We start from the raw sequence: 22,438 nt of genomic DNA, 5'->3' as shown, positions 1-22,438 counted from the left end.
AAAACTGACACCTTTTTTACGAGGAGTCATGTTTGCATAGACCACAATACCTGCAGTCATAATGCAAACAAAAAACATAACTCTGATAATATATGCACTGTCCTTGAAGTTGATTGGTCCACACCCGAGACAGCTTTCCTTAGAGCCTAGTCTCACATGGGTTGGACCAGATGACGAAAAAAAAGGCGCACAACTCAAAGACAATGCACCATCAGAGTATGTGGAGCTCGGGGTAAGCATTTACACCATTGGTACCTCATTTGGCAGTTAAAAATATGATAATTGGTTTTTTACCCTTTTATCTGGCAACAAAACTGACACCATAACAGGAAGCGTGAGATTTCCCGTTGGTCCACTGGAGGGCGTATTCAAAGCTGGGGGAGTGCGCAACAAGGCACAGTAAACAGCCGATGGCTTTACCACCCCGCAGATAATCTTCATATACATTGTGTTTCAGTTTATCCTGCGCGTATAAACCGCGAGTGATTTAAATGCAGCGGAATTCAACGCAGTAATGTCATTCAAGTTATTATTGTAATCGTCATCAGCCAATGCTGATTGAAGGCCCTCCGCAAGCTGTTGCCATCTGTCACGCTGCTGCACGCGAGCAGATTTCGTTGCTCCATCTCCACGTTGTGACGTCCCCTTGGGGGTGGGGGTGGGGGGGGGTTCCTTCCTTCCTTCGCCTGCCGCTCCATCAGTAGTACAGACCACTGCCGTGCACTGCCTAAACCAACTGAACTTTTCTTGAGAGTCTCCATGATGTCCACAGTTTGCGCATGTTCTGTGACCCACGTGTTCCTTGTTGTCGTCTCAGCGTAATTACCAGCGTACACCTCTCCAAGCGTCTCTGCGCATTATTCAGCGTTTGTTAAATTTTCTTTGCCAATGTCCATGGTTCTGATCCATGTGTTAAAGCGGTTAACACGTTGATTTGAAATGTTCCTCTTTAGGCACATTGGCATATTGCTTTTCGTAATTAAGTTACGTTTTTTCCACTAAAGTACGTAATTATTTTCAAGGTACTTGTTATTAGAATGAATTGTGTTCATTTTTATAATTACACAATTCAAGCCCTAGTAAATATTGAATGTCTTCAGACCATTTTAATGTGATGATTGTGATTTCATATATTTGGCAATTATCTGAAACCTGAAAATAATTTAATCTTAATTACTAAAAATAATCAAGATAATTTATATTTTTAACTATAAATAAGTATTAATCAATTGGACTGATAATTGCCAACTAAACCATAGTGCAGCCATCATCTTACATGGACGACTTCTTTATATCTTCAATTGATCTCAAGCTTCGATTTAAAGCTTTCGTGACTGCAGGGATTCATCTTCTTGGTTCTTTCGGTAAAGTCACGTAGAAGTGAAATAATAAAGGTATAAAACATAATAAAATAATTCTCGCGACGTTTAGGCCACAACGCAAGCAGCCATCCTCAGGTCTCCCCGACAGACCTGGTCTTCACCTGAGGACGGCTGCTTGCGTTGTGGCCGAAACGTCGCGTTGTTGGCCGAAACGTCGTGAGAATTATTTTATTATGTTTTATTATTTTATTATTTCCCTTCTATGTGACTTTACCGAAAGAACCAAGAAGATCATCTCAAGCTATTCAATAGAAAACCATAGCTTCGTGGTAACCCAGACTCGGCTGCATTATGTGACCCAATGTTTCACGGTTTGATTCTAGCTCTGCATGGCAAATAGCCAACGGAAAACCACTTGGATGTGCCAGTGGCAAAACGGGGCATTAAATGTGACAAAAGGAGGGCAGCCAATAGTAGGTTGGGGAGAAAATGTTTTTCGTGTGTAGCATTTGTGTGCGGTGTTGCTCACGTTTCTGGGTGGCAGACGCTTTCTATATATTTATTTTTTCCATTCTCTCGTGCGCAGGAGCAGTACGAGTTTTGTTACAAAGTGGTACAGGAGTACATCGATACCTTCTCGGACTACGCCAACTTCAAGTGAAACGACCGTGCGGAGGTCTGCCGACCGAGGGCAGCTGCAAATCATATGGAGGAGGAAGCGACAACGAGCACCCAGAGCAGCCAATGCCGCGCATTTCCACATCTGCGATTCCACGTGTGCACGACATTTTGTAGAACAAGGGGCAGCCAGCTACACAGGCTAAGGGCGTCTCTTCTGCTGCCCTTAGAATTGTAGATAGTTTCTCTTTAGGAATTTCTACTAAGAACATATTACATCAATTTGAACGATAATGATAGAGACAATATTTACATTCTAGATTTGAAGCTTTCGTGACTGCAAGGATTCATATTCTTAGGTTTTTTGTTTCCGGTAAAGTCACGTAGGTAAAAAATAAAAATTAATAAAAGTAAAATAAAAATAAAATAAAAATCACGACGTTTCGGAGGCAACACAAGCTTCCGTCTTCAGGTGGAACCGTCACAGCACGAAAAAAAAAAACCTAACAATATTTACAGCCATTTGTCATCTCACTTCTGGATGAAGGACTTCTCATGCCGTGTCGGCTTTGGGGGTTATTTATCCATCGTTCACCACGCTGCCCAGTGCAGGTTGGTGAAGGGAATGCCCAAGTTTGGTTTGGACATCACTCGCCACTGATGTTGGCCTTGGCTGGAATTTGTTAGGTTGCTGGGTTCATAGCGCAGTGCGCTAACCAGTGCCGCCAAACCATCCAGGTCGACTAAATACATCTTAGTTTAGCTACGATGTATTACTTTGACAACGAAAGCTCATCGTGACCCACAGCCTCTTAAACGCCGGTCACACAGGTAATTTTTTATTCGAATTGTTTAAAAAGTATTCATGTGCTGCACTTTGCATTCTATCGCTTGCAAGTGCAGTAAAACACATTCTGTGAAGCACTTTATACTGATAATTTGTAAATGGGTGTTACGAGCCATTAGTAATGCGCATTCAAAGCAATTAGAGGCAGCGATTTGATTTCCAAACACACTTTTTGGTGGCACAATTATAGCGGTAGGCTTTGTGTGTTAGGGAACTTATCAATGCACAGAACATACATGCATCTTGCAAACAAGCAGACTGTGGGCCCCAAGCAGACGTTAAATTTGGGGGCGCAGTCATGTGTGACGACAAGCATTATGTGATGGACAAGCAACGTAAACTAAATATCGCGGTTGTGTGAAATAATGAGCATAGACTAATTACGATTAAAATTAGTTTAACAGCCATCAGAAAGAGATTATATATATGTAGATCCGAATTCAAGCTGCTTGGGGCACTAAGCTTTCACTTGGGAAGCTTATGCATAACACCACCACCAGTAGTGGTTTATTGACCAGCGTTCCATAATTCGGTGTGCAAAGGCATATCAATGGTCTTCATCTTGCATAAAACAATGTGGAAAAACAGCACTGGGTCGTTCCGTGTGTTCCTCCACCTGGACTTTTAGGCCCCCCAGGGTGATGGCATCCAGCGGTTCGCAACAGCGCGAGCAGTGTGCGCTGCAAACACCGGCTCCGTCGTGTAAATACAATGTAACGCAAGTCACATTATTTTGTACTTGTGTTGGAAGCTTTGTTTTATTTTTTTTAACGGGGGAGGGGGGAAAAATTGTGCCGAAAGTGTACCGTGCAATTGCGTTATTTTTTAAATGTGGACACCGTGGAGTGCACAGTATTTAATTGTTAATTAAAATAAATTCCGCAAGTTTGTATATTTTTTATGAAATATTATATATACAGTATATCATTACGAGACAATCTTTGCGTCAAGTTTGCCTGTTTAAGTTATTGTGATGTATATCTTTGGGCTGCCTTACCATGCAAACCCTTTCCCCCCCCCTCACCCTGTGCAAATGCATTGAACAAAATATAAAATATCAACCGTTTTTGTATATATTGCCAAGAACCCAACACGATTAATTCACTCGTGCCACGCTCTATTTTTAAAAGGAGGTACTTTATGCTCTATAATAAAATCACATTTTTTTTTATTAGATTGTATTTATTGTTATTTAAAGTAAAGTGTTGGCCAAAAAAAACCTAAATAGTCTGGCCAAAAAAGTAATTGCTTTTGTGCTAAAATCAGCAATGATGCGGTGCTCATCTGATGACAGCATTTTCATCCCTTACGGTGAGGGTCAGTCTATCCACTTGGAGCAACCACTGTTGATTTCCCCATAAAGTGGTGTTTTATTTTATCGGCCCCAGAAGGATGATGGGCTGAGTCACCCACCGACCCGGATTTTAACTTGAAATCTTCGAAATGCGAGCCACTCGCTACTGCCCAGCTACCTGTCCAGATTACGACGTGGTATTTGCGTACTATCGATTACAAATTTACAAGTCAATAACATTCCATGCCATAATTTTGTATGATAATTCCAATTGCTTTTCATCTATCATTTTACAACTTTTAATACCAGAAAAATATATACGGTTTTCTTTAGAAACACTTTATGAATGTAGCACAATTGCCCATGCGTTGCCGTAGAATCTTAACTGTTGTCAGTTGCCCCCTTCCTGTATCCCATGAGCTGTGTGCCGGACGTGCGACGGGTAGCTTCAGTGTGCACGGAGGAAAGAACAACGCGCCGCTTTCAAACAAATCGCTTCCTTCTTCTGTAGACATCAAAACTGCGTCGGGAGTCAACCTTGTGGCTTTTAGTCAACTCGGTCACTTCCATGGTGTGGGTACAAAACCTACACGTTGTGACCTTTATGAATTATTTACATAAACATGGACGGATTGTGCTATCAAATAGCCACTAGGTTAAGTAAATAAAGCCTCCTTCCCATATTTTGTCTCAACGTAAAAAAAATACAAGAATTTTTTTTTTTACACAACCCATGCCTTCATCGCCTTCCGGGAGTGCAGATTAGCAGCATTGGTTCAACACAAAACTGGACTGGTTTTGTCATTCAGTGTCTCATCAAAGTCCGACTTTCTTGCTTGAACCAATACTGCTGAACTGCCCGATGTTTACCGTAAGGGAGACAAAAATGGGGCCTAGTTTCATGCAAAACTTAATTATGTATTTCAAAATAACCATTAAATAATAATTAATAACAAGTATTAGTTTAACTGTGCATTTCATTAACAGCCATTCCCTGTACATATATGCATGTTCAGAATCTGAGGCTAATGCTCATTTGGAGGCATTGCAGAAGCATTGTCCATGGAATAGTTTCCTTTGCACTTACAAAATTACTGCACCCAAGACAGACATCTGAGCATCTTTCCAAAATGTATTTTTTTCCCCCAAGGAATTTCCCTCTGAAGGCTTTGTAAAAAAAAAAAGTTGTGGCCGTCGCAATGGTCACTTGTTATTATGAGTTTTAATTTATTGATTTGTACGGGTCTTTTTATTCACGTGCCGTGCGGTCCAGCCTTTTGTATTGGGTTTATGATACAGTGTCATATCTTTGATGACTGCAATTTGGTGTTCAGTGTTTTGCATGTGAATGCTCGTGTCAAATGCGAATATAATTTGTTTCCATCCCTGTACTTTGTGTATTGTAAAACGTTCCAAGTTATTTATTTCGGTATTTTAACAAAAAAAAACCTCCCTCCAATTAAAGTCACAGGTCACATCAACCATCATTTAATTAATGAGTGAATATGCAATTCATTTTGACTGAACCTAAATGATATTGCAACAGAAATATTCTTTATACGATTAACTTTTTACGTGATGATTGAAATTGGGACATTTTATGAGCGTTTTTGAGACATAAAATATATTATATAAAAAAATGTAAATCCAATCTGAACAGCGTACATTGCACCACGTGACCAGACAGTGGGAAGATGTGTACGTGACTTGTCGGCTTTTGGGAGTGCTTCAATGTGCTGAACTAAAATAAGTGAATTTGTATCTATTCTTACATCCCAATGGAAAGTGTTGACAGATTAATTTGTAACGACCGACAAATAGTGATATTTTAGGCACAGCTTACGAGACCTTACCTACATTGCCATTGGATTTTAAAACCATTTGGTCAGAAAAAAATAATTGCAGCACTTATTTTTATGCCCTTAAATTTGATATTCGAGCAAGATGAGAATAACGTGCTCACATCATTTGTACAGATTGTCCTTTATGAGATTGGTATTGTAAGCACAAAGATGTCACGCAAGTGGGCATGGAAACTTAAATGAACAAGTACCAAGCTAGACTCATACCGACTTTGGAAATTGTGAGTGTTACAAAATATTTTAGCGCTTTTTTTTAAGTCATAAATAAAATGTTTCATGAAATATTACAAGGTATTCATTTATTTGATGAACGCCGTCTGAATGTGTCTTTTTAAAAACAATCCTAATATAATCGATGACAGTATGCTGGTGTAAATATAAGATGAAACATTGGTTGGATTTCCAATGGTACTTGAACTAGGATGCATTTAAAATCACAACCGTTACGCGTTCATCCAGGAAGTAAAAAAATATTTTAAAATACTTTTTTTTTAAAACACGCTTTAATGAAATGTACTGTCCGAGCTGCCCCTTCCCCTGCCCCCTTCCCCCATCGCCCCTCCCCTCCTTCCACATCCCCTGGGCGTGGATCCCCGAGGCTTGCCGTGACGTAAGCGACCGTGGTGATTTACAGGCAACGTCAGTTGAGCGTGGACAATTAGAGCCTTTAAAATTGTTTAAAAATGTATATTTTATTTTTAATGATAGAATATAGTATTGTCATCAGTATGACATAGATATACGAAGTTTGCAGTCGATACGACATTGGGAATACGGTTGAAATTGAGTTACAAGATTTTTGGATACGACAACATAAACAGTAAGTTAAATAAAAGCGTGTAAAAAGTTTACAAACATATGTTTTGGATTTTTTATGATATAATATCGTGTTGTCATCAGTATGACATAGCTATACCAAGTTTGCAGTCGATAGCACATTGGGAAGTGTGTAAAAATTGAGTTACAATATTTCTTTTTTGAGGATACAACAGACGAAGTGAGTTAAATAAAATATTCGTTCACGAGGGACCTGCTATTATCTTTCGACATTTCCTTCATGAGTCCATTGTTTGAATGTGGGAGAAGCCAGGAAAATGATGACTCACAAAGGTTTACAATTGGGGTACTTTTACGAAAAATAAAAATTCACGACGTTTCGAAGGCAACACAAGCTTCCGTCTTCAGGTGGAACCGTCACAAGCACGATTGCTGTATCAAGTAAAGAGGATTTTTATTTTACTTTTATTAATTTTATTTTTTACCTACGTGACTTTACCGTAAAAAGCTAAGAGTATGATTCCTTGCAGTCACGAAAGCTTCAAATCTAGAATTACTTTTACGAAGGCGTAAAACGATAAGCACCACACAGGTAGGTTCAAGAATACATTACTGACTACCAGAGGTGGGACAAAGTCATTGTTATGCAAGTCCAAGTCGAGTCGCAAGTCATCAAATTCATGACTCGAGTCTGACTCGAGTCCAAGTCACATGACTCGAGTCCACATCTCATAGGTGGGACAAAGTCATTGTTATGCAAGTCCAAGTCGAGTCGCAAGTCATCAAATTCATGACTCGAGTCTGACTCGAGTCCAAGTCACATGACTCGAGTCCACACCTCTGCTGACTACTCAGAGAAAGCCAAAGCGTGAGAGGATACCACTGATTATTTTACACTCATTGCAGCAATCTATTTTCTGTACTGTAAACTACTATCCACTAATGCTTTAGCAGTCTGTACAGCAGGCGTTAGGGAGAAACATTATTCTGAAAGGTGAGTGCACATTTTGTGACAGCTATTGGTTCTATTTAACATTGTCAACAGGATTTGAACAGAACTCGCATCACGTCATCACTATGGCATGGACCCTCCATGGATCAGCTTCTGCCTAGCTCTCTCATCTCACGACTCCACCACACGCACTCTCCCGCCTCTCTTCCTCTCGTCTCGCTCAACTTCCCTCGATGCACTCTCCGCTGGGGCCAACCAATGTCCTCTTGAGATGTGATTGGAGAGGGAGGAGTTGGTGATGACCCCGAGGTTGCGAGGATAGGAGATGGAGTGAGGGAGAAGGGAGAGAACGAGATGGTAGGACCGAGTGGAGGAGAGTGGGTTTGAGGGGGGGGGGGGGGAAAGGATTTAAGTTTTAGAATTATTAATTGAGGATTTCAGTTTTAGAATTATTAATTAAGGATTTCAGTTTTAGAACGATTAATGGAGAGGTAGTGGCGTGACATCCAGGATTGGACAGTGGTTAAGCAGTCGGGAAATGCGGGAGGAAAGGTCATGGGTAAAGAATACGAGGAGGCACCTGGCTCACCTTCAATGCGCACAGTGCCCCGTGGGTACGCAGCATTGACAGGCAACGGTGGGCAAACGTGAACACCATTTACCAAACATAATACTGGTAGGAACCTCCTGGTTACACCAGCCCACAGGGGATTATTGTGTCCATCGTGCAGAGAGGGTCTGGGTGGGGAGGGGAGGGTGGGGCTATGTGGGGAGGGTGGGGCTGGGTGGGGAGGGACTGGGTGGGGAGGAGCTGGGTGGGGAGGGTGGGGCTGGGTGGGGGGTGGGAGGGGTGGGGCTGGGTGGTGTGGGCTGGTCAGCCCGTGGTGCCCTTATAAAACTCAACGTTTAACCTACTCACGCCGGCTTGTGCACGCCCTCACAGTCGGGCATATTTGCGGAATACACCACGCCGCCGTTGACCCTGGCCATTGACCGAGCAACCCAACGTTCCTACCAGCTCCCTCCGCAGGAATGTGTTATCAGGTGAGAAGGAGGCAATTGAATGAAGAGTAAGTCGGAGCATTTGTTATTGAGCACTCCTGTGGGTCCAGTCCATCACGAACGCGGGCTAGGGGGCCGTCCATAAATGACGTCACGCACCTGGGGGGGGGGGGGCGTCAGACGTTTGTGACGATGTGTGACGAAGGGGGGGGGGGGGTTGAGAAATGTGACGTCACATCAAAATGCGCAACTTTAAATAAATATAGACAACACGTTCTACTTAATTAAATATACTTTTTCAATAAATATTTTCTCTTACAACATCCGAGTGCAGCTCCATATTAAATACGCACTACAATGACAATAGTTTAAAGCGATTTGAAGCATTTTTTTGGGGAGGGGGGGCAGGGCTGTGACGTCATATTTGAGGGGGGGTCTGACTTTTTGTTACGTCGTGTGACGAGGGGGGGGGGGGTAAAAAATCGTCCAAAATAGCGTGACGTCATTTATGGACGACCCCTAATCATGCATTGAAGACTCTTGCAGTGGCGAGCAGATGTTGCCTCCCTTACCTAATGCGCAGGAGGTCGTGGGTTCGATGCCGACCCTGGCGCTTGTACGTTTGGTCACGTAAATGTTTCTCCAGCTACTCTGGTCTATGCCTTCCATATTGAGAAACATGGGTGTATAATGTGTGCCGATTATCGGGTGTAACAGGACCCTGCGGGGTGGGCTGGTAGGAACGAATAACCAAAGAATATAAACATAATGTATTATTACACTTGTTAAGCCAGGAAAGCCCCACTGAGTCAAAAGGTTCTTGTAGGGTCCTGCCAAGTGTTTGCAGTAGGGGTCGATGTTGATACACGGACGGACGGACGGACGATATAATCTATTGGTGGTCTGGTCCACTTCGTTCCTACCAGTATAATGTGTGCCGATTATCAATTCCCACATGTGATGATATAAGCCACTTCGATGAGCTATTATGTATGGCCAAATCACCTCTTGATGAAGCGATAATAGCTCAGTGGGCTTGACGTGGCAAATAAAATATACTTTCGTATTCAAATCTTTGGGGGGAAAAAAACTGCAATAGAGTTGCCCTTCGGTATAGAATCTAAGAGGCTATATTATCATGTGTATGTGAAAATATGTATCCAAGGGAGGCAAAATAAATCAAGGTTGTTGTTTAATGGTAGGTTTTTACCCTTTTAACTGGTACAAAACTGACACCTTTATTCAAGGCATCATGTTCGCCTTCTGGTGTCATCTGGCCCTACACCAATGGGGACTAGGCTCTAAAGAAAGCCGGCTCGGGTGTGGGCCAATCAACTTCAAGGACAGTGCATATTATTATCCTTATCAGAGTTGCTTCTTTTTTTGTTTGCTTTATTGACTACTTGTGTTGTGGTCATTGCAAACATGATGCCTTGAATAAAGGTGTCAGTGTTGTACCAGTTAAAAGGGTAAAAACCTACCATTATATTTTGCCACTGGTAAAAGAGATCTCATAGTGAAGGTTGTTGTTGTTTTAACGTCATCCTGTTTGACATAGGTAGGAGACAATACCTATTGCAATGGCGTGCTGCTGCTTTCTTCTTGCTTTTATTAACTGCGCAATTCTTGGAAATGTCAAAGCCATTAACAAGTCACAATTTATGCTCTGCGCAATAAGACAGTTAAGTAATTGCGGAAAGCGAATCAACACCGTGCATTAATAAATTAATGGAATTGGAAAACATTATCCATCCGAAACTTCTTAAGTAAGCTTTGCCGTGTTGGTAATTTTAAAACTCAAGCATCCTAATAGAATATTTAAAATGGTAATCGTTCCAACGGAGATTGCGAATTCAGAAATAATGTATTTATCTAATATGATAGCTTGCTTGTGTTAATTTAGGAATATAATGAGCAATTACTTCCTATGATTATTTTACCAATGACTTGGTTGATTGACCAAGTGTAGACGCATTGCATTCTTTCATTAGAGACTTTAGTATTAATATTATTCGCAGTTGTAGTAGTTCCGTTTTTTTTTTATAAGTAAGGTGTCTGGTGATTCAAGATTGTTTGCAGCCGGGATAAGGCAGAAGAGAATGAGTCTGTGTAAAAAGAGAATAACAGGCGTTAATCAGGAGAAAGCTAGTTCCAATTGTAATTTCTTTCCTCTCTGTAAATTCGGTATTGTTTGTTTAATCATGTAGACCTATGAGGGTTAATCAAGAGTATACTAGTGGTCGTGTCAATTTTCCTCTCGGAATTAAATTGTCAATCACTAACTGGGCCCCAGAGAATTTAGATGATTAAGTGTCACTTTTGGGTAGCACTATATAATGGCAGTCGGCAAACGTCCGTTCAATAAACTCACGGACAACGGGAAAGTCACTTGCTCCATCCCTGCTGTCGAGAGGTTTGTACGGAACGTCTCAACTTTTCGCAGCCCTTCGTTGTTTTTCCGTGTTCTCAGTCACCGAGTAAATGCGGTCTTATTATTCGTGCGTGCTTCTGCCTAAACAGACGCCGAACGTCACTCTTTGCAATGAATATTCAACTTTGCGGCTGGTGATGTGGCGTGCGTGTGCACGTTTGCGTGTGTGACGCGTGATGCGTGCGTGTCTATAACGTATGCAATCTATTTGCATTGCACCATACGACCAAAGTGACCTAATGTCGACATTGGAAATTGGTGATACCAGAACAGGGCTAGGGCCACCCAAAGTTAAACTCGGCCGAAACTGAGAAACGGGCAGATTTTGCGATGTCTAAAAATCAGCATTGGGGAGACAAAGGCGGTCGGGCGCCGTGGTGTTCCAGCCACACAACGCCTTGTGTGCGGTGCCATGGTACTTGTCTTGACAATCTGAAAGCTTAACGTAGGGAAGTCGATAGTTCTCTTTTCGATGCCATGTACTCAACAGTCATCTGTCACCGTTCCTAAAAACGCTCGCGGGGGATTCTTGTCGTTGAATGGGCGTTATTGATGGCGCGGTTACTTATGGATTCACTTCGGATGCATTGCGCGCTAATTCGCTGTGTACCGTGCAATGTAGACATGCAAAACATGAGCACACGTCGAGGGCAAGCGTCTGTTGGGCAATTGTGGAGCTTAGCGATGCACGTGTGTCACTGCCTTTGAATTGCGTTGACGTGAATGCGTGAGCTTGCAGTTCTAGCCAACGGACTTGGCCCATTCGTATGGAAAAACAAGAACAGCTTTTACCCTTTCTGGCCAGGAAACAGTTGCGTTAAGATGTCCAAACACCAAATAGAAACCTTTAGCAAGGAATCAAATCTGCATTGACCACACACGGTAATCGTGGTGAACATGCAAACGATTCACGCTCTTCTTCTTGGTTCTTTCGGTAAAGTCACGTAGAAGAGAAATAATATAATGATAAAAATGAAACATAATAAAATACAATTCTCACGACGTTTCGGCCACAACGCAAGCAGCCGTCCTCAGGTGAAGAACAGGTCTGTTCAGACGCTGTCTTTCCGACAGACCTGTTCTTCACCTAAGGACGGCTGCTTGCGTTGTGGCCGAAACGTCGTGAGAATTGTATTTTATTATGTTTTATTTTTATTATAATATTATTTCCCTTCTACGTGACTTTACCAAAAGAACCAAGAAGATGAATCCCTGCAGTCACGAAAGCTTTAAATGGAAAAATCACGCTCTAATAATATATGGGGGGTTGTCTTTGAAACGGATTGGCTTATGCACCAGAGACAGCCTTCTTTAGGGCCTCATCTCACCAGTGTCAGACCAGGGAACGCCACAAGGCGAACAGCACCAAGACAATTACCTAGCGGAGCATTTATCGCTCGACCAACGCTGCCAGTCCAAATTTCAAGGGTCCACTGATATCGATTGGGGAAAAGCGCCGGCATCGGTTGGGGCTCCCCTAACTGACGTCATGAGCCGAAGCATTTAATGTCGACGAAGGATGTTGTTGTCAATGGAGCCATTTGTAAGGAGTTAATGTCTCCCTGTCTGCGTGCGTGTGTTGTGGGGAACAAAAAAAAATGCACTTTTTGTTATTTTGGTTATCGATCTCTGGTGCAAGGGGGTAAGACGGCGGTCACATGGGTCTCGTCTAGTCGAGGCACGGTAAAAAAAAAATACTTTAAAGTTAAATACAGTCTATGTAAATATATATATTTTACAGTGTTATAAAAAATAAAAGTTTAAAAAAGCAACTTAAAAACTAAGGAGCAACAGAAACCGCGAGTGAACGGGAATGGCAGTCACGACTATAGCCCCCGCGACTATCTTGATCCTGCAAAGTCATTCTTCGCAGAACAATGTGAATGGCAGGGGCGAACAAAAAAAAATCTAATTTGTCTAATACATTTGAAATTTCTTACCCGCTAATGTAACTAAAATGCACGTATAATGGATTCGCTCAACTTGTGCATTTATGCATTACATTTCTTTTTGACGGCCAAACGTGAGCGCTTTGTTTCCTAAGTGACCATGCCTCGCTGATGGACCTCGCCTGAGCAACTTGGAAAGTTTTAATTTCGCGACGATTAAACTGGAATTGGAAACTGTTAGAAAAAATTAAGTCCACGATTTAAGGTTCGTTCAGGAATGATGAGTGACCGTCCTACACAGCTCAGTCACATCCTATTTTAAAAAAATGCGTTTTTTTAAATCATCTTTTCATGCCCATAGACGATGTAATGAACTCGCCCTAATTGATGTGCCAAATTTAGATTAGAGATCGCCAAGACATCCACGTGGAATTTTACAGATGAAGGCTCACCTTTTGAAGAGCGGTATATAAAGGTTAGGCGGTCTACCTACGCACCAGGGCTCGTGTGTGCATTTTCACAAGAGCATCTGGAATAAAAGGTGAGTCTCTGTTTACAGGTACCTCGCTGGGTTCTTGGTTATGTGGAGCGACTCATACCAAAGCAGGTAATGACAATATGGCATTCCAATGTTGTAATTACTCGAGAGAGAGAGAGAGAGCCCATCTGAAATGATCACAGGTGAGCCTTGTTTACAGGTACCTGGGGTCATTCTTGCTTTCAGAATATTTATACAGGGGGAATCCGATAAACTATAACGCTCTTTCTTTCACAGATGCGTTCACGGTTGTGCAGTGCAATTCATAATAATGCAGGTAGTGAGCATACAGCAGTCGAATCTTTTATGCACTGTACTGTTGTGGAATTTATACTTGGTGTATGGAGACCAGGGGCACATGTCTGTGCAATACAACAGGTGGAAGAGAGGTACAGCGATTGGTTAACTGCGTTATGACGTGTGGCAACATGCGTTCCATTGCCTGATACATCTTAATGTGACAGAGGTGATATTAGTGGGATGCAGACTTAGTTCAGATAAATCCCCCCATAACGAATTTTTTCCTCTTTGATAGTAATCTATGGACTCTATGCAACATCGTGAAAACTGCAAATTACAATGCTTTCAAGACCGTTTGGGTATCAACATTATGTTGTAAATTTCTCACTTTGCCATTTGAGGAATATTTTCCAATTTGAAATGGATTCAGTCTGATAAAGATGCGGATCTGTTTATTCGCGATGTCGTTATAACCTAGTCAGTTTTATTACTGCTATGCTTTGTTTAATGGCTTCCGATTCTAACCTGCGTTGGCTTCAGCTGGTTGAAAAGGCCGCAGCAAAGTGCAGTGATTCCTGGAAAAAAAGTGAGGATTGATGAACAAAAAATTCTGCTTACTACTTACGAGGCCATTTGTGGTCTCAGGTCTTCGTATTTACAGGAACAGCTGCCACCTCATGTTCTTCATCCCAACGTGAGGTCAGTGAAAGCTGATGTTTAGTTGCTCAATTAAGAAATGGTATTTAGTTGTGCTATGTTGCTTGCCATGCCACATCAGGAATGCAGACAATCAAATATTTTGCATAATTTAAAGACATTATTACTTTGAGTTTGCTTATTTTTCTAAACTGGATTTATTTGATGATATTTTTGTTTTAATTGTAGATTGCCCTTGGGTTCCATGCATGCAGAAAGCTATATAAAAGCTAATTGTATATTCTATCTTTTTGTTTAAGCAACTGGCTATAGAAAAAACATCAATTAACTTTTAGACATTAAAAAACATCAAAATAATAACATATTCACACCACCAGTCGATGCGTACTGTAGCTTATGTGCGTGCTCTATACATCAGCACAACACACGCACCACGTGTCATGTAGTCGTGACGTCCCATGACATGCTGATGTACGTTATAAAGAGCGAGTTTCAATATAGCTTTAAGCAAGTGGCTTTTATAATTACAATTGCCTTTCATCGTTTCTAAATCATCATTTTCTCTTAAGAAAGGTATCCCGCCCACCCCACAACTGCTTTACATTGTCACAGAAACTGAATCATCCCAGGCGAATCATTTCATAATTAAAACAGCTGACCCACTCTTGCGTCGTCCCGATAACGTCTTTCTCGACGGACGATCCCGCCACAAAGGCTGTGTCAGCCTTTCCCTCCCGGCTCCTCTCCTCTGATCTGCCTTGTTACAGAAGCTCAACAGCCTTTCCATTCTCATTTGACACCACGTATTTAATATCAGCCTTCTGTGACGGCTCTATCTTCACACTGACTTTCCTCTTTTAGTTTGTTTTTATTATAAAATTCTGATGTCAAAGCCACTACGAAGACGTGTAATAATCTGGAACAGCTGAAAAGTAGAGGAAAATAATCTCATTCTCAACAAGGTAATTTACACATTCAAATAACTATTAGCATGTGGTGGTCTGTGAAATGTTTAGAGGTTGAAGAGGGATCGGCACACTCGAAAAGGTTGGTCTAGATTCTAGAAGGTTGTAAATCAGCTGATGGATTTCAAAAAGGCATTGTGTCCCTGCGTATGTTTACTCGTGACATCTACGACTTTGGTAATGATTACATTGATACAATATAGTCTGGTGTCCATACAGGACAAAGACAAAGACCCCCCCCCCCTCCCCGTATAGCCTTTAACAGACTGTTGGGGACTAGTGCTGTTGGCGAGCACCTATGAAAGACCAACACGACACACGAGGGGGTGGGTGGCCAGCACCACGCCTGGCCGCCTTTGTCCCCTCTCAGTGCTGATATTAACACGTTGCGTCGAGTACTCGTTTGAGGCCGATTCAGCGTGTGGGTGAGAACCAGGACTGGCTGAGATGGTTTGTCACTGATGTGGGTGGCCGTAAGCTGGAATCTAACTCGGGTCACCAGATTCAGTGCAGCGCGCTAACCACTGCGCCACCGCTCACACACACACACACATGCCTCTCTACAACATGTATTTGCCCGGTTTATGCGGTGTCTTTATATGTGGTCACATGTAGATGCTTCGTAAACCCACGTTGTATTTTAGAATTGTCTCGCATGTGTGCGTGTCGTGTAGCGGTTAGCACGCTGGCTTCAGAACAGGGTTACGATTTTCTGAACCAGTCCTATGCCTAGGTAGCCTTCAAATGAGTACCTGGTGCTGTGTGTAAACATCGGTACTTGGGAGACAAAGGCGGCCGGCCGTGGTGCCGGCTACCGAACCCTCTCGTGTGCCATCCCGGCTTTAAAGTCTGTGCTCACGAACAGCACTTGCCCCAACAGTCCACGGCCTATGTATATATTTGCGTGTCCTGCTGATTGTAGCACGTGTTCGCAATTACAGAAGAAAGCCCTTGCAAGACATGGCACTGCGCGGTCAGAGTCTGACACTGCTGCTACTGCTGGCGACGGCTCTGCTCGTCTCCTTGAATGACGCCCAGCACTACTCCCTGGAATGGAAACCCGGGGGCAAACGCGACCTGGAGGCCAGTCGCACACGAGAGCCGGAGGTCAGTCGCACACGAGAAGAGCCTGCCTGGCTGCCTGCCACTCGCACGAACCTGTACCTACTAATAGGGGGTTTTCCCCTTTTTGTGGCAACAAAACTGACACCTTTTGCAAGGAATCATGCTTACATTAACCACAATACTTGCAGTCAAATGCAAACAAAAAACAATACTCTGATAATTTATGCATTGTCTTTGAAACTGATTGGTCCACACCAGAGACAGCTTTCTTTAGAGCCTAGTCTCATATGGTGTTCGACCAGATGACGCCAAAAGGCGCACAGTTCAAAGACAACGCACTACCAGAGTAATGAGAGCTCGGGGTGAGAAGTTACATCATGGGACCTCCTTTGCATTTGACTGCAAGTATTGCGGTTAATGTAAGCATGATTCCTTGCAAAAGGTGTCAGTTTTGTTGCCAGAAAAAAGGGGAAAAACCCTATTAGTATATTTTGGTACTGGCAAAGGAGGTCCCATGATGAACCTGTACCTCTCAAATACCATTGCACTATCAGCTTCGTGAAAGAGTTCATAAACTAACACAAGTTGTGGTGGCTGGGGGTGGGGGGGGGTCGAAATGCCGAGCAGTTTTGTTTCGGTGAACGCTGCGTGTTATTTTACCATTTGGACCGTGCTCGAGCAGAATATCCAGAACTTATAGAGTTCTGTCAGCTTCCACTTCCATGGTGAACTAGATGGATGGGTTTTGTGAGTTGAGATGATTTAGAAAAGCGTTCAGTGTATCTTTGCCATGTGGCCAGCCCACCAATGTGTCATCCAGATATCTAAACCAAGCAGAGGGTGTTAGTGTGCTTGAAGCTATTGCTTTTGTTTCAAAATCTTCCATGTACAAATTTGCTATCAAGAATTTGTATGTTCTATTTACGTGACAAACCTTACTAATTGGCTGTGTCGGGTGGTGGCGGGTTTACCGACGCATTCATATTTACGCGATCTAACCCCCAAAAAACTGTATTATGGATGATATTGGTCGCGAAAGCCGACGTGTTAAATTTGTTTTTAATTCCTCTGTTAAACTCAACAATGGCAACATGAAATAAAGATTGGGGACAAGTTTCCGAGGTTTCAAATGTGAGCAGCGCCAGGATCAAATTTTTAAAAGATGCAAAGATGTGTCTCCGTACAACAAAACGGATCCCGAATCCTGTTTGCACATTTTATTTACATTTTTTTTGCTGTTTTTTTTCCTGAATATTAAATTTGCACATAGTCACATAGTCAATTTAATATGTTTTCTTGTTCATGTTTTTGTTTTTTGTTTGTTGCGGTTGCACCCAATTTATGAGCCGAATAGCTCACAGGGCTATACCTAATAAATAAACTTGAAACTTTAAACACGGACGTACGCCACGGTGGAGTACACGGGCACGTGATTGTGCACCACCTCGCCGTGTTGTGCCGCGTGTTCTCAGCAGGAGCTTGAGCCACCGAGCAACGCGTTCGAGTGCGACGGACCCGAATGCGCCTTCTCCCGAGTGCCCAACACCAAGCTGATCAGGGAGCTCGCGGTGAGTTTCCGTGCGTTGCCCGTGCTGGTTTCTGCGCTGCCCGAGGACACGTGCAGTTGCCTACTCGAACCACTGCGTCGGAGATTTTCACATAGAATTTGTGTGCGTGCTCTTTGGTTCTTTCGTCACGACGACCGCTTGTGTTGCGATCGAAACGTCGTGATTTGTTTTCATTTTATTTCTGCCTACGTGACTTTACCGAAAGAACCAAAGAGTATGGATTCCTGCAGTCACGAAAGCTTCAAATCAATTTGTGTTGCAATTGTCTTTAAATTGCGTTTGTAAGCCTGGGCCCTGTTTTAAAAAAGAGATTTTTAGTCTGAATAGATTTTCACCTGTCTGAACAACGACGGCCCTATTTTTCCCAGGGAGTAGAGGATGGGACGGGAGGGGTAGGTGGAGGCTGTTTGACTTTGGTCTCAGATTCGAGCGGGGCCTCAGAAGGATCAACCTTCCAAGCCCCTCGGAAGAATTCGGCCGAAGTCAGAGGAGCCTGTGTGACATTTAGCGAGGGCTAAGAGGATTTCTCTCTCCTCTCGGGGTGAACGTAATGTTAAGGTGATTTATGTAGCCTCATGCGGTATGCTGCTAGACCTTTGTAAGAGCAATTCAAGGGTAGCAAATAATATGTACACGTTGTTCTCCTTTAATCCGAATAGTCCAAGAGACAGGTTTTGTAGCAATACAGAATCAGGCGAGGCACCTAACTAAACAGTGCCGCATTGATATAAATCAAAGTGAACCCACCTACAATGCTATATATTTATCGTTTAAAGTGTTTTCTTTCATTCAAAATGAAATAAATATTCAGAGAGTGCAAAAGGTTTTCAAAATTGGTTGTCAAATCCAAGTAAGTTCAATTGTTTTACAGAAATGTTTTCTTTAATACCACTCATAGTAAAGTATGACTATGATAGCTTTCTTTGAATAAAAATAATAATGTTTCAATCATTGCATTGTTTGAAAGTGTGTCATGGTCAGGCACCCTTGTTGATCCGAGTGCAGCTTCTAATCTCACATCTGTAAGGTGTCATGGTCAAGTCACCCTTATCGAATGTTAATCTCATTATAGCTTTTACTTGCATGCTTATAAAGTTTGCCATTTACTATAAATGACATGTATAAAATATTTAAATGCAAATCGAAGTAAGTTGGCTGCACCTGCCGTTCTACCCTAAGCCCCCAAAACCTCAACAGCAGCCGCTGTGTGTGTGTGTGTGTCATCGCACGTGAAATGTTCATCATTCCTCTATCAAACATCAATTTATTCACCCAGAAAAAAACTAAACTTTGAGTCTGCAGACTTTTTTAAGAAGTTGCAGCTTGGGATGCTTGTCCAACACATTTTTCATTATTACGCGTTTTTAATTACGTACAAAATTTTAGGTGGTTATTTTTCATGTTTATTGGAGGAAACATTCAAATGTGACAGCGTGGTTAGTTCACTGCGCTTTGAACAAGGTGGCCCAAGTTTAATTGGACATCTGTGAAACGACTGGATATCTGTGAAAAAGAGCTTTGTAGCTCATCGGATTCTTCCAGTATCAATACATATTCTGAACATGATCATTCCCGGCTTTGGCTATCATCGGTGATATCTGAAACCAGTGCTGGTCACTCACCCCTCCTCTCACCGTGGCCAGTCAAACCCCATTATGGACATGTCTTGGAGAAGCCTTCATTGTGCAGTGGATTGACAAAGAACTGCAAATGAATTAAACGCTCATTAACATTTAGACGTTTCTGTACCATGCCCTTTCAGAACTACCTCTCGCAGAGGAATTATGAATGGAAAGGAGCTCGCAAGTAAGGCCCCACACATCTCAGGGTGCAGATGAAGACGACCAACGCTCCGACATTTCACAACATTCCTCTTGAGCACGATGTTTAGAAACCTTTCAATGAACGCCCTTTCACCTTCGTCTTAACACGTGTTATGGTCTGTGACGTCTCTTCGACACTTTGTGTCCTTAATTATATTCATCGCCGCTCAACGTATCGTTAACATGATTGTGACCGTACACATTTTATTTGTGCAGGACATCGTACTGTGTTCCAGAGTGGCTGTCTGTGGGTGGGATGCACTGTGCTACGCGTGGCCATGTATAACAAGGAGGTGTTGTGCATGAATAAAATTGCTAAAACGAACACATCGAGTGCATTTGTCTTATTGCCATGCTGTGTTCAACCACCAGATTGCAGGTCAGAACTCTTCACCTCTCTGCATATTTCCTCGCACTGCTTGACCTTGGGATTTTGTCTCTCACAGAGCACGGCGAGTGTAACGCACTCGTGGCCTCAGCAGACGCTACAGGTGGTTACGAGGTTAATGTTGCGTTCCACTTTGATGTGGTGCACCGATGGAATTCCCTCCCATCGTCTCTTTTGCCATGTGCTTATAACCGGAATCCAAGCCTTGTGTAAACTCGGATCTATTCGTGTCCTCAACAGTACTGTCTGTTGCTGGCTGCTTGGGAATTTGAGCATTTAGTCCTGTACATTTGGGCCTGTACTCAATGGCGGTTATAACAACAAAAATAAAAACATCTGCAAACAAGTGCAGTGCGTGACACAGGCAATAATCATTACAATTTTACACACACCGGCCTTAGTGATGCATCACATGAGGATGAATGCTCCGCTGTTATAAAATGCCCTTCATTTAAACGCATAAAACACAATGAAGATTTGGAATTTCATTTGTAACAGAGAACTGTGGAACTCTGGTTTAACATTTGAAATACGTTTTTACATAAAAGTTGGACAGGTGGCAAAGTGGTTTTTCGTGCACCACGCTCTAAACCCGACGAACTGAATTTATTTCTCATCCACGGCCAACATCAGTGGCAAGCGATGTCTGAACTGTTCCCGGCCTCCGGATCCTTCTCCCTTCACACAATCTGCTCTTCTGCCCTGAGTGGAAAAATTATAGCCATCTAACCGCCATGAACGAAACGGCATGGGGGAGGTTCATTATTATAATGATACCATTGCACTCCACTGGACAAAATCACCTGTGTGTGCATGCAGAGCATGTGACGTCTACAGATTCACGGTTACCTCGTAGCAATCAACTGAAAGTTTTAGTTTGTCTTGTTTCGTGGGATTATCAGGAACATAATGTAGATAGTACAAACGAGACTAGGGAAACCGTTCGGTCCTCTTAGCTCACTCCACAATCTCGTCGAGGCGTTTGCTGAAGAGACCCGTTTTGCATCAGCCTCCACCACCACGTAACTGTGTTGGGCCGCCCTGTTCCAGACTCCCAACAACTCTTTTCATTAAAAAAACACACTCAAATAGCCTTCTGGCCTCGGTCCTGAACTTTTCCACGCATGACCTCTGGGGGGTTTCTTCTCTATGTTGAGCCGGAAGTAGGAGCAGTTCGGATTGACTTGATCAATATTATCTTTTTTTTGCGCTACACTGAGCTAAGTTGATCCTGGATAATGTCAATCCACTGCTGGTTTAAGATCTCCCTATGCCATGCTGGTCAAGGAGGGGGGTTTACCATACTTCACCATGCACACCTACACGCACACTTCCATTGAGTGATCTTAAAAGATATGCACGTTTGAGGTGCAAGGGAAGGATAACAAACTAAACACAAAAGCAGTTCAAGAAATAAGTTTCCAATCTAAATGTAAAAGTGCATAGCTCCAGTGACTTCCTAATATCGGAAGGAAGAGCGTTCCAGATGGCCGCTGAAGCACATCTGGAAGCGAGCAAAGCAGTGACCGTGTTTGTTCGATGGTTAGCCAAAAGCAACTGCGGGGATATCACTTGCCACTGATGCCAGTCGTGGCCAGAAATCGAACTCAGGACACCGGGTTTATAGAGCAATGCATTAACTCCTGCACCACCGCTCACCCACGTACTCTACAACATTTAATATTTTAGTTATAGTGCAATAGTGTGTTGAAAATTTTTTTATATGAATGACATCGAATATTCAAATAACAAACCATTATTGTAACTTGATAATTTAAGTAAATTTCATTGAGAAAAAAATGTACAACTTGTTCAAAATTGTGACATTGGACTTTTACCATGTTTATGTAAGTAGAGGCCATGTGGATTAGAGTGAAATTGCTTTGACAATTTAACATTTAACGCTTCTGCTGATGCAGTGCCATATAACAAAACGTGACCGAAAGGTTTCCGTGAGTGCATAATAGCCACGATGACGTGAGTCAGAAATAGACATCGATAAAGAGAATAGAATAAAAACTAAAACTAAAAAGTTTGCAAAGAAGCAAGAAGAGACGCAGGGCTTGAAATTACGCTGCGAAGGATAAACGTGAATCAGGGACATGATATATTGTTAGAGAAATGGTGAGCGTGGGTAGGAGGCACCATGGCCAGAAAGGAAAATGGTAGCCAAATGATAGAGCATATACAGTAGAGGATA

At 42.5% G+C, this 22,438-nt stretch overlaps 2 protein-coding genes across 3 annotated transcripts in view; both read left to right on the top strand.

The window, feature by feature from the left end:
* The window catches only part of LOC144931508 (receptor-type tyrosine-protein phosphatase alpha-like), a 103,163-nt gene extending 96,932 nt beyond the window's left edge, over positions 1-6,231 (top strand). For both annotated transcript variants that reach the window (XM_078855441.1, XM_078855440.1), the window contains one exon: positions 1,909-6,231. In XM_078855441.1, the coding sequence (XP_078711567.1) occupies positions 1,909-1,983 (75 nt within the window). In that variant the 3' untranslated portion in view covers positions 1,984-6,231. The remainder of the gene's footprint in view (positions 1-1,908) is intronic.
* A 4,779-nt stretch (positions 6,232-11,010) lies between these two features.
* On the top strand, positions 11,011-20,080 carry LOC144931259 (progonadoliberin-2-like). Its single transcript, XM_078855065.1, has 4 exons — positions 11,011-11,087; positions 16,336-16,501; positions 17,932-18,027; positions 19,790-20,080. The coding sequence occupies exons 1-4, from the start codon at positions 11,011-11,013 to the stop codon at positions 19,835-19,837; spliced, it is 387 nt and encodes a 128-aa protein (XP_078711191.1). The 3' UTR covers positions 19,838-20,080.
* Positions 20,081-22,438: the final 2,358 nt, after the last annotated feature.

The sequence above is a fragment of the Lampetra fluviatilis genome, chromosome 4 (assembly GCF_964198595.1).
Source record: "Lampetra fluviatilis chromosome 4, kcLamFluv1.1, whole genome shotgun sequence".
In the NCBI taxonomy this organism is placed as follows: domain Eukaryota; kingdom Metazoa; phylum Chordata; class Hyperoartia; order Petromyzontiformes; family Petromyzontidae; genus Lampetra; species Lampetra fluviatilis.
Note: the sequence above shows the minus strand (reverse complement) of the source record. Positions and strands in the feature narration are given on the sequence as shown.

Bases quoted from the DNA above. Each gene is read 5' to 3' on its own strand.
- LOC144931259 (XM_078855065.1), top strand. From the start codon at position 11,011: ATGGCAGTCGGCAAACGTCCGTTCAATAAACTCACGGACAACGGGAAA. The intron at 11,088-16,335 runs GTTTGTACGGAA...TCGCAATTACAG, and splicing joins TCCATCCCTGCTGTCGAGAG to AAGAAAGCCCTTGCAAGACA. The intron at 16,502-17,931 runs GTCAGTCGCACA...GCGTGTTCTCAG, and splicing joins GTCGCACACGAGAGCCGGAG to CAGGAGCTTGAGCCACCGAG.